At 45.1% G+C, this 16,915-nt stretch overlaps 1 protein-coding gene across 1 annotated transcript in view; it reads left to right on the top strand.

The window, feature by feature from the left end:
* Positions 1–16,915, top strand: part of LOC139444929 (cleavage and polyadenylation specificity factor subunit 1-like) — a 45,516-nt gene that overhangs the window by 12,842 nt on the left and 15,759 nt on the right. The window contains exons 10-26 of the mRNA XM_071225953.1: positions 448–541; positions 699–786; positions 1,154–1,273; positions 1,741–1,789; positions 4,138–4,235; positions 4,452–4,607; positions 4,858–4,950; positions 5,519–5,617; positions 7,025–7,163; positions 7,999–8,168; positions 9,307–9,443; positions 10,768–10,863; positions 12,392–12,470; positions 12,585–12,694; positions 13,879–13,981; positions 14,967–15,203; positions 16,122–16,274. Coding sequence (XP_071082054.1) covers positions 448–541; positions 699–786; positions 1,154–1,273; positions 1,741–1,789; positions 4,138–4,235; positions 4,452–4,607; positions 4,858–4,950; positions 5,519–5,617; positions 7,025–7,163; positions 7,999–8,168; positions 9,307–9,443; positions 10,768–10,863; positions 12,392–12,470; positions 12,585–12,694; positions 13,879–13,981; positions 14,967–15,203; positions 16,122–16,274 — 2,021 coding nt within the window. The remainder of the gene's footprint in view (positions 1–447; positions 542–698; positions 787–1,153; positions 1,274–1,740; positions 1,790–4,137; positions 4,236–4,451; positions 4,608–4,857; positions 4,951–5,518; positions 5,618–7,024; positions 7,164–7,998; positions 8,169–9,306; positions 9,444–10,767; positions 10,864–12,391; positions 12,471–12,584; positions 12,695–13,878; positions 13,982–14,966; positions 15,204–16,121; positions 16,275–16,915) is intronic.

The raw sequence follows: 16,915 nt of genomic DNA on the forward strand, positions 1-16,915 counted from the left end.
AACATGGGGTATTCCGAACGATAGTTACGGGCTTAACGACTGAATCCACACAATCTAGACCATCTTTTAGCCATTCCAGAATGTTCTTTTGTTCAGGTTTCAAATTTTTAATCTAGAATTTGTCAAAATATGTTTCGAAGCGTAGTCGCCAGTTAGTGCTGTAAAGCACATGAAAGCTTCCTTCTGATTGGCTAATGTCAACTTCTTGTCAGTCATTCCATTGGTTGGTCCAAGTTCGCGTAAGGTCGGTCTAACGTGACCCGAAGTGGGATGTCCTCAGACCTTTTTTAGGCGTAGCGAGAATTAAGATCTGATTTTAATGAGTTTGATGGAATGCCTCATTGTTGGTCTCTTGCCACAAATAGCCTCTCCTGGTCCAGATACAGGTATGTCCGGGCTGTTCTATTGATGACAGCCGAATCTACATCCCCCTCTGACTTGTTGCAGGGATCCAGGACGGGGTGAAGTTAACCTTGGACTGTGCTCGAGCTTCCCTCATCTCCCACGACAGACTGGTGTTGTCCCTCAAGGGCGGGGAGCTGTGAGTAGCCACGTCCTTAACACTCATCCAGAATTTGTTGTTCAGTAACATAATTCTTACTAGAACGATGGGATTGTTGTCTGTTTCTACAATGTGTCTTGGTTATGTAGCTCTATGTTGTGTTCTCTGTTTCAAATGGTCATGTCCTCTTGTCCAGGTACGTGTTGACCCTCGTGGTGGACGGCATGAGGAGTGTCCGCAGCTTCCACTTCGACAAGGCCGCCTCCAGCGTGCTCACCACCTGTGTGAGTAGTTCCTATTCGTTCCTTGATCTATGATCTCACACAGCTGTAAACATGATAACTCTACCTTGTCCTGACTCATACTAATTGTTTATCTCTCTCTATTTCCGGGTTTGATTCCTGACATGGGTACAATGCGTGAAACCCATTTCTGGTCTCCCTCACTCTCTATTTCTGACATAGATCCGACACGGGTTTGACTTTGGTCTGACATGGGTCTGACATGAGTCCGACCCGGTGTGACATGGGTCTGACATAGATCCGACATGGGTCTGACATAGATCCGACATGGGCCAGTTCTGATGTCCACTGCTTCTGCAGTATTGCCAACAGCTCGTAACTCTCCTTGTCTGTTCCTCGTCTCCCATAGATGTGCCAGTGTGAGGAGGGCTTCTTGTTCCTGGGGTCACGGCTCGGCAACTCCCTGCTGCTCAAGTACGAGGAGAAGGCCATGGACAAGTCCGAGAGGCAGGAGGCCGACAAGAAACAGGTGTGTGTGTGTGTGTGTGTGTGTGTGTGTATTGTGTGTGTGTTGTGTGTGTATTGTGTGTTGTGTGTGTATTGTGTGTTGTGTGTATGTGTTGTGTGTGTATTGTGTGTGTGTTAGTTGTGTGTATTGTGTATTGTGTGTGTGTGTGTGTATTGTGTGTGTGTGTTGTGTGTGTGTTGTGTGTTGTGTGTGTGTTGTGTGTTGTGTGTATGTGTTGTGTGTGTATTGTGTGTGTGTGTTAGTTGTGTGTATTGTGTGTTGTGTGTGTGTGTATTGTGTGTTGTGTGTATATTGTGTGTTGTGTGTTGTGTGTTGTGTGTTGTGTTGTGTGTTGTGTGTGTGTGTGTGTGTGTGTGTGTATTGTGTGTAATGTGTGTGTGTCTGTGTGTGTGTGTGTCTGTGTGTGTGTGTGTGTGATAAATTCCACTGAAACCAGTGACTGTCTGTAATGTATTCCTCTGCTGCAGAATGAACCTGCTTCAAAGAAGAGGAAGGTTGAAGGGGCGGAACAGTTAGGTGAGTGTGTCCCAGAAACAGGGTTCCTTTCAGAACATGGATGTGTGTGTTGGGGGGTCCTTTAGCTCACAGCTTATTGAGTGCACAGTCAAATCATGTTTTTGAGTTCCGAGGGTGAGCAGCATGTCGAAGCTAGACACGATGACAGCTATCGACATGGGTAGCATCACACTGGATTGACAAGAAGATTTGTGGCATGTGTTCCCCTGGCTTCTTATTGAAAATAGGCCTATCTTAAAAAATGGATACCTTTTTGTCTATAGCCTCTGTTTTAACTGTATAAATAATATGGTTATGTCCAAATATGTTTGACAAATATATTTTTGCGTATAACTTTGCATTCATGACTCACTTGTGTATATATCAACTTGTTCTTGTGGCTATATGAATGAAATAATACTGATGAGATTACATTTGATCTCACTCCCTCACTCACCCCGTCTTTTCTTGGGTGGATCCAAGGTGCTCTGTCATTTTAGCAACACAACAAGAATGATGCTGTGATCAGTACTATTTTACAAACAACCCTTAAGGTCCCTGCACAGATCAAGGAGATTGTCATATTAAATTGTTTCCATTGATGAAAAATATATATACTTGAGTCCACCTGGTAATTTTGGAGTACGGTTGATGACGAAGCATGTGCAAGTTGGTGTTGGTAGTGCCCTGATGAGACCAGTGTCCTGATGAGACCAGTGTCCTGATGAGACCAGTGCCTTGATGAGAACAGTGTCCTGATGAGACCAGTGTCCTGATGAGACCAGTGTCCTGATGAGACCAGTGCCTTGATGAGACCAGTATCCTGATGAGACCAGTGTCCTGATGAGACGGGTGTCCTGATGAGACCAATGTCCTGATGAGACGGGTGTCCTGATGAGACCAATGTCCTGATGAGACCAGTGTCCTGATGAGACCAGTGTCCTGATGAGACCAGTGTCCTGAGGAGACCAATGTCCTGATGAGACCAGTGTCCTGATGAGACCAGTGTCCTGATGAGACCATTGTCCTGATGAAACCAGTGTCTGGATGAGACCAGTGTCCTGATGAGACCAGTGTCCTGATGAGACCAATGTCCTGATGAGACCAGTGTCCTGATGAGACCAGTTTCCTGATGAGACCAGTGTCCTGATGAGACCAGTGTCTGGATGAGACCAGTGTCTGAATGAGACCAGTGTCCTGATGAAACCAGTGTCTGGATGAGACCAGTGTCTGGATGAGACCAGTGTCCTGATGAGACCAGTGTCCTGATGAGACCAGTGTCCTGATGAGACCAGTGTCTGGATGAGAGCAGTGTCCTGATGAGACCAGTGCCCTGATGAAACCAGTGTCTGGATGAGACCAGTGCCCTGATGAGAACAGTGTCTGGATGAGACCAGTGCCCTGATGAGACCAGTGTCCTGATGAGACCAGTGTCCTGGCCCTGATGAGACCAGTGTCCTGATGAGACCAGTGTCTGGATGAGACCAGTGTCCTGATGAGACCAGTGTCCTGATGAGACCAGTGTCTGGATGAGACCAGTGTCCTGATGAGACCAGTGTCCTGATGAGACCAGTGTCCTGATGAGACCAGTGTCTGGATGAGACCAGTGTCCTGATGAGACCAGTGTCCTGATGAAACCAGTGTCTGGATGAGACCAGTGTCTGGATGAGACCAGTGTCCTGATGAGACCAATTGTCCTGATGAGACCAGTGTCCTGATGAGACCAGTGTCTGGATGAGACCAGTGTCTGGATGAGACCAGTGTCCTGATGAAACCAGTGTCCTGAGTGTCCTGATGAGACGGGTGTCCTGATGAGACCAGTGTCCTGATGAGACGGGTGTCCTGATGAGACCAGTGCCCTGATGAGACCAGTGCCCTGATGAGAGCAGTGTCCTGATGAGACCAGTGCCCTGATGAGACCAGTGTCTGGATGAGACCAGTGCCCTGATGAGAACAGTGTCTGGATGAGACCAGTGCCCTGATGAGACCAGTGTCCTGATGAGACCAGTGTCCTGGCCCTGATGAGACCAGTGTCCTGATGAGACCAGTGTCTGGATGAGACCAGTGTCCTGATGAGACCAGTGTCCTGATGAGACCAGTGTCTGGATGAGACCAGTGTCCTGATGAGACCAGTGTCCTGATGAGACCAGTGTCTGGATGAGACCAGTGTCCTGATGAGACCAGTGTCCTGATGAGAGCAGTGCCCTGATGAGAGCAGTGCACTGATGAGAGCAGTGCCCTGATGAGAGCAGTGTCCTGATGAGTGTAGTGTTGCCTATTCCCTGTGTTCATGTTAGAGGTGATAGATGAGAGATACTGTCTACCTGTATAACACACCTCCACTCGCTGATAGCCGATGTATTTTGCAGCGTCTGATGTGACGGAGATTGAAAACCTGGATGAGCTGGAGGTGTACGGTGCCAGTGAAAACACAGCAGGAACCACCATCACGTCCTACACCTTCGAGGTCAGATCACGCCGCTGCAGCACTCACACAGAAAGAAATACAAAATATTTAATATTATGGATTTTTACAACTAATTTATTTCCAATGAAATGTATTTGTTTAGCGGAAATGTAAATAATTTATTCAATGATCTTTCGCTAAAAATTGTTGCTGATATGGCAGTCACTTACTGTCACAGAGAGTGATGAGTTACCTCCCCTTGTTGTAATCGTGCAGGTGTGTGACAACATATGGAATATCGCCCCGTGCGGACAGATCACGATGGGAGATCCTGTCTTCCTGTCTGAAGAGTTCAGTAGCTCCCTTGACCCTGACCTTGAACTTGTCACGACCTCTGGCTATGGCAAGAATGGGGCCTTATCAGTATTACAGGTAAATATTGTCTTTATTCCCTTCTCTTCTGCAGCCTACTGAGAGGTCTGTTCTTCACTTAGGAAGACAACTTTCTTTTTCTCTTGCTTTAAATTGACTGCCTCCGTGGTCTAGTGGTAGAACATCCACCCAGAGAGTGGAAGGTCCGGGGATCAATTCCCGGCCGAGTCATACCAAAAGTGTGGTTTAAGGTCAGAACTAAGGACCAGTCCTTGTTGTCTCGATGAACATTGTCCGATCTTTATTTCAGAGAAGCATTCGACCGCAGGTGGTGACCACGTTTGAGCTGCCTGGCTGTCGAGACCTGTGGACAGTGTTCAGCTCTGTGCCCCTCGTAGATGATGTGAGTCTTGTCAGCAATCTGAGTGATACCATCTTCCCGGGGCAAAGGCATTAACTGACAATAAAAATCCTGTTTCCATCCTTTCCAAACTAGGCTTGAATTTCATGGCTTGATCATAGCGCCACCAGTGGACTATGCATAGACTCGTTAGTCCAGACAAAATATAACTCCTGAATTCCAGCCTAGTTTGTCAAGGGTGGAAACTGGACTTCTTTAGTCAGTTAATGCCCTTGCCCCAGAAGGTAGAATGATACATGGATAATACTAATGTAGATGATAATTTTAGTGATGTTTGTGAGTGTATGATGGTGATATGGATGTGGATGGTGATAAGATGGTTGACGTCCATGTTGCTTTGGAGGATCGTGTGGCTGCTGATCCTGACAGTGCTGTGGATGATCTTGGTTGATGTTGATGTGGATGATGTTGATGATCCTGAAGGTGCTGTTGATGGTGCTGTTGATCATGATTGTGCTGTTGATGATGTTGATGGTGCTGTTGATGATGTTGATGGTGCTGGTGCTGTTGATGATGTTGATGATGTTGATGGTGCTGCTTGTGTTGACAGGAGGCAGAGAAGGAGGAAGGGGAGAAAGAAGAGGAGCCCAAGCCAGAGTTGAAAGGAGGCCACGCCTTCCTCATCCTCAGTAGGGCCGACACCAGCATGGTGGGTCACCAAGTTTACAAACTTAAAAACTTAGAAATAGAAGGACCAGGGATTGTGTGCTTACCACAACTTCTTCTCGTCACTGTGTTCAGTGCTGTTGGACGCACAAACGGATAATGGCTCCTGCATTGGAAGACGTTTTCACACACTTTATGAATGATTGTCATCCCTTGGCCTCCATTGATAAGTCTGTTAAACACTTGGATTGATACAGTGATATTTACACCAAATCCCCGCAAACTTACTTCTATTATGACCCGTAGAATAGGTCCTCAGCAACCCATGCTTGCAAGAAAAGGTGACTGTGCTTGTCATAAGAAGCGACTAACGGGATCGGGTGGTCGCTGACTTGGTTGATGCATGTCATCATATCCCAAATGTGTGGATCCATGCTCATGGTGTCCATCACTGGATTGTCAGGTCCAGATTTGATTATTTACAGACCGCTGTCATATACAGCGGTCCCTCGCTACAACGCTACCAATGGGGTCCAAATAATTGGTGGGCGTTATAGACGATGAGCCGTTTAACTGTGGCCGAGGCGGGGGAGCGCGCTTGGCCAATCTCACGATCTTTGCCTTGTCTCGCACATTGCAATGATAAAAGTTGTTTACAGTTCATAGTGTAAAAATATATATCCATTATGTTTTCGCCGTTTGTTATTATTTACAAGCCTTAACTGTCACATTCAATGTGAATGTAGTCTTCTTACATGAAAATATCGATCGATAATGGTAGTAACAGACGCTATGAGTGAAGAGCCTATCACAATTCATTACACAAGTACAGAGTGTTTCAGTGGCATTGATTGGTCGTGTTGCTTAAAATACGGAAAATGAGAGTTTTGACCAGCACTATGCGCATTCATACACATTCATACAAATATAGATACACATTCAAGCCAGATTAATTGGTTTGATACGGTTACTTGATCCGAATCAAAAGGAATGACCACTGTGTTGTGACAGCTACTCTACATGTGAGTTGACAGTGTCGCCTCAAATAGGATTGCCCCCTAATTAAGAATATAAACTTTGCTTGTGGTTCTCTTTTATTGCATGCATGCACTTCTAAGATCAAAGGATGTATAGTGTGAAAAGTTAACTAGTAGAACAATCGTATTTCCGAGACTTGCTGCGGATGTTTTCAAACAGATTATTAGAACTCCATTCAGCGATAAACTGTTGATTATGCAATGAGAAGCGTTATGTGCAAATGAACAATGAACAACAATACAATCATGTGTGTAAAACTCTCAGTATTAAAAATGTACAAATATATTGGGAGCCATGCGCTTTATCGAAGAGCACAATAGCGGGGCATCACTGTAGCTGGAATATTGCTTATTGCTGAGTTAAAGAACAAACAAACAAACAAACTTCTATTGTTTGTAATCTCCTTGTTCAGGTTTTGAAGACAGGCCAGGAGATCATGGAGTTGGACCACAGTGGTTTCAGCACTGAGGCAGCGACGGTTTACGCAGGAAACATCGGCGCCAATTATATTCTGCAAGTGTGCCCGAAGGCCATCCGCCTGCTAGAAGGAGGTACCACTCTTCCACAGTATATTCTGTTGGGACACATGTTAAGAGGCTAAAATAGATATGGTGCTTATTTCATCAGCATTGATGACCATTATAGCAGTAAGATAACAGTAGAATATGGCCCAGGTAATCTTTTGCTTAGCATTGTGCAAATGCAATGGTTTTTGAGCCAATGTCAAAAATTGATATTTAGCCTGTTTTCTACAAAAGGTTTATGAAAATAGCATAATGCTGTAGAGGGGCCAAACGGCATCATCATGTAGCCAAATATGTAAACATTTTCTACTTGCTACCATTTATTTCGGGCAACAATAGTATATATGTGGTGAGCTGTTGGATCACTGTGCAGTGGTAACGAAATCATATCTCAGAATAACAGTGAAATGAGAACCCTGGCCTACTTGTGTCTTGTGACAGTGACCCCTGACCTACTTGTGTCTTGTGACAATGACCCCTGACCTACTTGTGTCTTGTGACAGTGACCCTGACCTACTTGTGTCTTGTGACAGTGACCCTGACCTACTTGTGTCTTGTGACAGTGACTCCTGACCTACTTGTGACTGTGACCCCTGACCTACTTGTCTTGTGACGTTGACCCTGACCTATTTGTGTCTGGTGACAGTGACCCCTGACCTATTTGTGTCTTATGACAGTGACCCTGACCTACTTGTGTCTTGTGACAGTGACCCCTGACCTGCTTGTGTCTTGTGACAGTGACCCCTGACCTACTTGTGTCTTGTGACAGTGACCCCTGACCTACTTGTGTCTTGTGACAGTGACCCCTGACCTACTTGTGTCCTGTGACAGTGACCCCTGACCTACTTGTGTCTTGTGACAGTGAAGCAGCTGCAGCACATCCCCATGGATATCTGCATCACCAAGTGCACCGTGGCCGACCCCTACGTCCTCATCATGACAGAAGACGGAGGCTTCATGCTGCTCACGCTCAAACAGGACAGCTTCGGCACCGGCGTCAGGCTGGCCGTCATGAAACCCCAGCTGCAGATGGTAGGTCATAGCCTAATGGATGCAGCTCGGAGCCCACAAATGCCCCTCCACCAATAGGATGGGGGGTGGGGGGTGGGTATGGGTGGCTGATACAATGTCTTCTCTCTCTGATGTGATGTTTTCTCTCTCTGATACAATGTCTTCTCTCTGATGTGATGTTTTCTCTCTCTGATACAATTTCTTCTCTCTTTGATGTGATGTTTTCTCTCTCTGATACAATGTCTTCTCTCCCTGATGTGATGTTTTCTCTCTCTGATACAATGTCTTCTCTCTCTGATGTGATGTTTTCTCTCTTTGATGTGATGTTTTCTCTCTCTGATACAATGTCTTCTCTCTCTGATACAATGTTTTCTCTCTCTGATGTGATGTTTTCTCTCTCTGATACAATGTCTTCTCTCTCTGATACAATGTCTTCTCTCTATGATGAAATGTTTTCTCTCTCTGATACAATGTTTTCTCTCTTTGATGTGATGTTTTCTCTCTCTGATACAATGTCTTCTCTCTCTGATACAATGTTTTCTCTCTCTGATGTGATGTTTTCTCTCTCTGATACAATGTCTTCTCTCTCTGATACAATGTCTTATCTCTCTGATACAATGTCTTCTCTCTCTGATGAGATGTTTTCTCTCTCTGATACAATGTCTTCTCTCTTTGATGTGATGTTTTCTCTCTCTGATACAATGTCTTCTCTCTCTGATGTGATGTTTTCTCTCTCTGATACAATGTCTTCTCTCTCTGATACAATGTCTTCTCTCTCTGATGAGATGTTTTCTCTCTCTGATACAATGTCTTCTCTCTTTGATGTGATGTTTTCTCTCTCTGATACAATGTCTTCTCTCTCTGATGTGATGTTTTCTCTCTCTGATATTATGTCTTCTCTCTTTGATGTGATGTTTTCTCTCTCTGATACAATGTTTTCTCTCTTTGATGTGATGTTTCTCTCTCTGATACAATGTTTTCTCTCTTTGATGTGATGTTTTCTCTCTCTGATACAATGTCTTCTCTCTCTGATACAATGTCTTCTCTCTCTGATACAATGTCTTCTCTCTCTGATACAATGTCTTCTCTCTCGGATACAATGTCTTCTCTCTCTGATGTGATGTCTTCTCCCTCTGATGCGATGTCTTCTCTGTGACAGCAACCCCTGGTGGTGAGCGTCACAGCCTACAAGGACCTGAGCGGCATGTTGACAACATCACCCATCAAGATGGAGGAACACCACACGGAGAAAGCCAACAAGCCCGTGGTGGAGAAACCAGTCATGCTGGATAGCAGGTCAGTTAGAAACACGTTCTCCTGGATAGCAGGTCAGTTAGAAACACGTTCTCCTTGATAGTAGGCCAGTGGTTAGTTGGTCAGTACCATTGTGAAGAAACCTGTTCTGCTGCATAGTAGATCAGTTAGAACACGTTCTGCTGGATAGTAGGTCAGTTAGAAACACGTTCTCCTAGATAGTTGGTCAGTTAGAACGCGTTCTGCTGGATAGTAGGTCAGTTGTTAACACGTTCTCCTAGATAGTTGGTCAGTTAGAAACACGTTCTCCCAGATAGTTGGTCAGTTAGAAACACGTTCTTCTGGATAGTAGGTCAGTTAGAAACACGTTCTCCTGGATAGTAGGCCAGTGGTTAGTTGGTCAGTACCCTTGTGAAGAAACCTATTCTGCTGGATAGTAGATCAGTTAGAACACGTTCTGCTGGATAGTAGGTCAGTTAGAACAGGTCTGCTCGATAGTTGGTCAGTTAGAACACGTTCTGCTGGATAGTAGGTCAGTTATTAACACGTTCTCCTAGATAGTTGGTCAGTTAGAAACACGTTCTTCTGGATAGTTGGTCAGTTAGAAACACGTTCTCCTAGATAGTTGGTCAGTTAGAAACACGTTCTTCTGGATAGTAGGTCAGTTAGAAACACGTTCTCCTGGATAGTTGGTCAGTTAGAAACATGTTCTCCTAGATAGTTGGTCAGTTAGAAACACGTTCTTCTGGATAGTAGGTCAGTGAGAAACACGTTCTCCTGGATAGTAGGCCAGTGGTTAGTTGGTCAGTACCCTTTTGAAGAAACCTATTCTGCTGGATAGTAGATCAGTTAGAACACGTTCTGCTGAATAGTAGGTCAGTTATTAACACGTTCTCCTAGATAGTTGGTCAGTTAGAAACATGTTCTTCTGGATAGTAGGTCAGTTAGAAACACGTTCTCCTGGATAGTAGGCCAGTGGTTAGTTGGTCAGTACCCTTGTGGAGAAACCTGTTCTGCTGGATAGTAGATCAGTTAGAACACGTTCTGCTGGATAGTAGGTCAGTTAGAAACACGTTCTCCTGGATAGTAGGTCAGTACAAACTAGACCAGAAATCAGCAATTTCAGAACACATTAAAAAACAAGACCATACCATCATATGGGAAGCCACCAACAACAGCTGGTGTCAAAGAAAACTACAAGAGAAGCCATTGACGTCAGGAGACACCAGCCACTTATGAACCATGACAAGGGAACCTATCTGCTCAGTGCTTGACACTTATCATGCTTATTGGTCTGATTTTGTTGTCTGTGCCACCACATGTTTGTCGCATTACCTTCACTGAATATTGTGCCTGTTTATTTCAGTGCCATCGATGACGAGGATGAACTGTTGTATGGAGACTCTGACACATCAGCTTTCACTTCTTCCTTCAACATTGGCACACAGGACAACAAGCAGACGTAAGTGGGGATGTTGTTGCCGCCGTAAGTGGGGATGTTGTTGCAGATGTCAGTGGGGATGTTGTTGCAGGCGTAAGTGGGGATGTTGTTGCAGATGTCAGTGGGAATGTTGTTGCAGATGTCAGTGGGGATGTTGTTGCAGATGTCAGTGGGGATGATGATGCAGATGTCAGTGGGAATGTTTTTGCAGACGTCAGTAGGGATGTTGCAGACGTCAGTAGGGATGTTGCAGATGTCAGTAGGGATGTTGCAGATGTCAGTGGGAATGTTGTTGCAGGCGTCAGTGGGAATGTTGTTGCAGATGTCAGTGAGGATGTTGTTACAGATGTCAGTAGGGATGTTGTTGCAGATGTCAGTGGGGTTGTTGTTGCAGACATCAGTGGGAATATTGCAGACATAAGTAGGGATGTTGTTGCAGACATAAGTGGGGATGTTGTTGCAGACGTCAGTAGGAATGTTGTTGCAGACGTCAGTAGTGATGTTAATACAGATGCCTGTGGGGATGATGATGCAGACGTCAGTTGGGATGTTGCAGACATAAGTAGGTATGTTGTTGCAGACGTCAGTGGGGATGTTGTTGCAGACGTCAGTGGGAATGTTGCAGACATAAGTAGGGATGTTGTTGCAGACGTCAGTAGGGATGTTGTTGCAGTAGTCAGTAGTAATGTTGTTGCAGACGTCAGTGGGAATGTTGATGCAGACGTCAGTGGGAATGTTGTTGCAGGCATCAGTGGGAATGTTGTTGCAGACGTCAGTGAGGATGTTGTTACAGATGTCAGTAGGGAATGTTGTTGCAGATGTCAGTGGGGTTGTTGTTACAGATGTCAGTAGGGAATGTTGTTGCAGATGTCAGTGGGGTTGTTGTTACAGATGTCAGTGGGAATGTTGTTGCAGGCGTCAGTGGGAATGTTGTTGCAGGCGTCAGTGAGGATGTTGTTGCAGATGTCAGTGAGGATGTTGTTACAGATGTCAGTAGGGAATGTTGTTGCAGATGTCAGTGGGGTTGTTGATGCAGACGTCAGTGGGAATGTTGTTGCAGGCGTCAGTGGGAATGTTGTTGCAGATGTCAGTGAGGATGTTGTTACAGATGTCAGTAGGGAATGTTGTTGCAGATGTCAGTGGGGTTGTTGTTGCAGATGTCTGGGGTTGTTGTTGCAGACATCAGTAGGGATGTTGTTGGAGACGTCAGTGGGGATGTTGTTGCAGATGTCAGTGGGAATGTTGTTGCAGATGTCAGTGGGAATGTTGTTGCAGATGTCAGTAGGGATGTTGCAGACGTCAGTGGGAATGTTTTTGCAGACATCAGTGGGGATGATGATGCAGATGTCAGTGGGAATGTTGTTGCAGACGTCAGTAGGGATGTTGCAGACGTCAGTAGGGATGTTGCAGATGTCAGTAGGGATGTTGCAGATGTCGGTGGGAATGTTGTTGCAGACATCAGTGGGCATTTTGTTGCAGTCGTCAGTAGGGATGTTGTTGATTTGTTTCAAATTGAAAGAATACCAATATCCAGGCAATGTTATTTCAGAGCACCAGGGAAGAGCAGCAGCAAGGACATCAAGCCCTCGTACTGGGCCATCATGTGTCGGGAGAACGGGGACATGGAGGTAGGAGAAGGATAAATATGTTGCTGGTGAATATATGGCCTGGATAAATCATTGCCTGTCGCTCCGACACCTTGCATTCACTACCGACTGTCACAATGTGTTTCTTGGTTCCAGATCTACAGCATGCCGGACTTCAAGCTGTGTTTCTATGTGAAGAACTTCCCCATGGGTCACAAGGTGCTGGTGGACAGTGGCCAGGTGGTCGACACGGCCGCAAAACAAAGGTGGGTGTCGCTCTTGTGTCTTCAGGTCATTGTGACCACCTACACGGTCTAGTGGTAGAGCATATGAACGGAGGATGGAAGGTCCGGGTTCGATACCCGACCTCGTCATACCAAAAGTCCTTTAAAAAATAGTACTTTTTGTTACCCTGTCTGGCGCTTGGCATTAAGGTGCTAAAACAAGGACTGGCCGGCTTGGAGTCTGTATACTGTGTCTGAGTGGGGTATTCATGTTTAACTGCGGCATGGTATGTCAGTGGGCTGGCACTATAAATGGGCATCAGTCCGGACTAGTACAAGCAGCCACACGCACACACACACACACACACACACACACACACACACACACACACACACACACACGTGCATGCACGTTGCTATTTAAGTGCAATAATCTTGGACGCAACATGAAACCCCATTTCACTTCACCACCTCCAATCATTGTGTTATTGGCATTGTGTCATTGTGTCTTTGTGGTATCTTTTGCCTTTCTTGACCTGCTAAAATGTTGTATAAACAATTTTTTCTGCAATATTGTTTAAACTACAGACCTATTCATAACTTGATGAAGATTAGTGATGCATTAGTATATGAATTGGTCCAACGGTGGTTTATCTGATATTATCCCACATGGACAAACAACATAAGTCTGACAGTAAAACCACTTGGTCACAGATGGTTGGGTTTGGGACAATGTGCCGTCCATCTTTTCAATTTTTTGATCATTTGACATTGCAGGATTTGTCCAACACCAACAAGGTTGTTGCTCCAGATTCCATGATTTACCATTTTCTCTAAATAGCTGTTTCAACTAGATCTAGCTATCCTTCTGCAGTTTGATGTTCAATGTTTTCTGTTGTTTGCTGTTTGCAGTTGTTTGATGTTTGCTATTTTCCACGGTAGAATAGGTCTTCAGCCACCCATGCTTGTCGTAACAGGCTACTGGTGGGATCTGGTGGTCAGGCTCGCTGACTTGGTTGATGCATGCCATCGTATTCCAATTGCATGGATCGATGCTCATGATGTCAATCTCTGGATTGTCTGGTTCAGACTTGATTATTTACAGACTGCCGTCATATAGCTTGGATATTGCTGAGTGTGGCGTTAAACAACAAACAAAGCAACAAATCCTTTTACAGTTTGCGGTTCATTGTTTGCTGTTGTTTGATGTCTGCTGTTTGTTGCAGTGCCAGCTTCAGCGACAAGTCCGGCATGGTGGGAGAGGTACACGAGGTGAAGGAGCTGCTGATGGTGGGGTTCGGACACAACAAGTCTCGCCCCTATCTCCTGGTGAGCATCCATGCGCTATGAGAAAAGTGTATTTTCAAATCATTTTCATATTTAGCTCACCTGACTGAAAGTCAAGTGAGTTTATGTCGTGGTCTGTGTGTCCGGTGTCTGTCGTGAGCCATGAGTTGTATGTCAAAACATCTCCTTATGAATCTAGGAACCACTGAAGATGCAATTTCATGTACTTGTACGTACTCCCCATTTTGATCAAGAGGTTGGAATCTGATTTTCTTTAGTTTGTTTGTTGTTTAACACCCAACTCTGCAATATTCCAGCTAAATGAGGGGCGGTCGGGTAGCCTAGTGGTTAAAGCGTTAGCTCGTCACGCAGAAGACCCAGGATCGATTCCCGACATGGGTACAATGTGTGAAGCCTATTTCTTGTGTCCCCCGCAGTGATATTGCTGGAATATTGCTAAAAGCGGCGTAAAACCATACTCACTCACTCACTCAAGCTAAATGACGGCAGTCTGTAAATACACCTTTTTACACCAAGCATGGGTTGCTGAAGACGTATGATTTTCAACCACACTGACAGCAACTTTTGTTAAGTGGCTGTCTTTGTTGAATCATTGAACTGTTGACTCATATCCAGGTGAGCTACAGTGTGTGACCCTATTTTTCAAGTGTCACTTTGTATATTCATGATCTGAGAACGATTGCTTTAGTATTGTGATACACCAAATCTTGTGATGGTCACTCAGCACTATGGCATTGTGGGTTTGTGTTCACAGAGTATACATATAGGAGTATACAAACAAATATTAAACTGTCATTCATCCAGACTAGTACAAGCAGCCCACACATGTGCATAAGAAATGTAATAATCTTGAATGCGACGTTAAACTCCACAGCAGTAGAAACTATTGTGTTAGTCCACTAGTCCTTATAATACCTTAACTATTGGGCAGTGTTGCAAGGACTAAGGGACTAGTACGTATTTCTAATGCTGGACGTACTCCATCTGACTGTGTTCCTCCTCCTAGGCCCGCGTGGAGGACTCGCTGCTGATCTACGAGGCGTTCCCCTACCAGCAAGAGAACCTGTCGCGCACCGAGAACCACCTGAAGATCCGCTTCAAGCGCTACAACCACAACATCATGCTGAAGGAGAGGAGGCCGCCCAAGGGGAAGAAGAAGGACGACAAGGAGGAGGAGGAGAAGGTGGCCGTGTACTCCCAGCAACACCTGCGCTACTTCGAGGACGTGTCCGGCTACTCCGGTGTAAGTGCCATACTCTGATCTGGTCACACTTATTAGAAATAGGTAGGGGTGGGGTAGCCTAGTGGTTAGAGTGTTCGCTCGTCATGCTGAAAACCAGGTTCGATTCCCAACATGGCTACAATGTGTGAAGCCCATTTACGGTGTCCTGCACCGTGATATTGCTGGAAAACCCAGTCCTTATTAGAAATCACAGCAGAATGATTTGGTTGTGCTTGGATACATCTGTTGACCAAAGATTCAGGATACGTCTTCTGGGACAGTTCAACTACAAATATCACCTTATAAGCGTTTGTTTCCTCATGACCTAAGTGTAGAAAGCATAGCCAGGTTAAGGATAACAATCTACTTGCTTATACAAATCTGTTTTGACTGATCATTCAAGAGTATGGTCTGTAGGACCTCCTTCCCTCCTTTCATTCTTTGAAGGTTTTGGTTCCAGAAGTAAAACATTTGGCAGGATGAAAAGATGATATGACTTTAAGGATCTCAGATTTAGTCAGTATTTTTCAAAGTTGAAGTCAACATATATCTGAGATGCAATCAAATGTTTAAAAGAAATTCTTTGGGGAGGCATGCCCCCAGACCCCCCCAGAGTTTTCCTCTTTTGGGGGGAGGTCAAAATATCTGTGAAAATTATATGAATGAGCCACTGAAAAACAGGAATGACACCAGGTGTCAAGAAAAAGGTCAGCACGTCCTGCCGAGTAGTACCTAACTTCACACCATCTGTATAAAAGTAAGTATTTATTGCCTGACTTCACACAGTAGTACTGTTGTTTGATGGCGGCCTGTAAACAAACCCAATGATAAAGAACACCTTTGGGTAGCCGTACCACTTGCTGTAGGTGCTTGAATTGCTTGCTGTTGGTGAGAGGATGTCCTGGTGCATTGTGTGGGTAATGAAGCGTCTGCTTGCAGGTGTTCATCTGTGGCCCCTACCCCTTCTGGCTGTTCATGACGTCCAAGGGCTCCCTCAGAATCCACCCCATGAGCATCGACGGCGCTGTCACCAGTTTCACCTCCTTCCACAACATCAACTGTCCCAAGGGATTCCTGTACTTTAACAAGCAGGTGAGTGTCTACTTGCCAGGTGTATAGCTTATAGGTGTGTACACTCACAGGTGTGCTCACTAGCCAGGTGTGTACCTAGTACCTGTCGTCACAGGTCCAACCAAGGCAGCTAACTCTTACCTCCTCAACTGTATGTAATTATATTGATTCCATTGTTACCTAATCTTGCAATGTACTTGTGTTAAAAAAAGGAATTGAGTTACGTTAGTTTCCCATGCTTGTCTAAGAGTTTCCTGAAATGGGGATTGGGTGTTCAGGCTCTGACTTACCCAGATGGTTTAGATCGTTGTTCATTCCATCACCCACTAGTTGGACATGGTTACTGTCAGACCACTGTCATATTCCACCTTCACCTACGCACACTTGGTTCATGGGACTGAACGAATATCATGAATAACTGAATAAAGAAGTGAAGTTACCTCTATGACATTGGAGGTAACATAACAACTGTGCAGAGTTACTTCCCTTGGGCACACCAGAAACCCATGGACGTGGGTTCAAAATCCTTTTTACTCCAATCATGTTTATAGGTTTGTCAGCACCATACCCGTGCTTGTGGATTTCATGCATGTGGTAAACGTCTAAGACCTGCATCTCTGAATACTGTCCAAAGCGTTGTCACTCACTCACTCACTCACTCC

This window comes from Haliotis cracherodii, unplaced genomic scaffold, assembly GCF_022045235.1.
Source record: "Haliotis cracherodii isolate W230 unplaced genomic scaffold, xgHalCrac1.p SCAF_10, whole genome shotgun sequence".
In the NCBI taxonomy this organism is placed as follows: Eukaryota; Metazoa; Mollusca; class Gastropoda; order Lepetellida; family Haliotidae; genus Haliotis; species Haliotis cracherodii.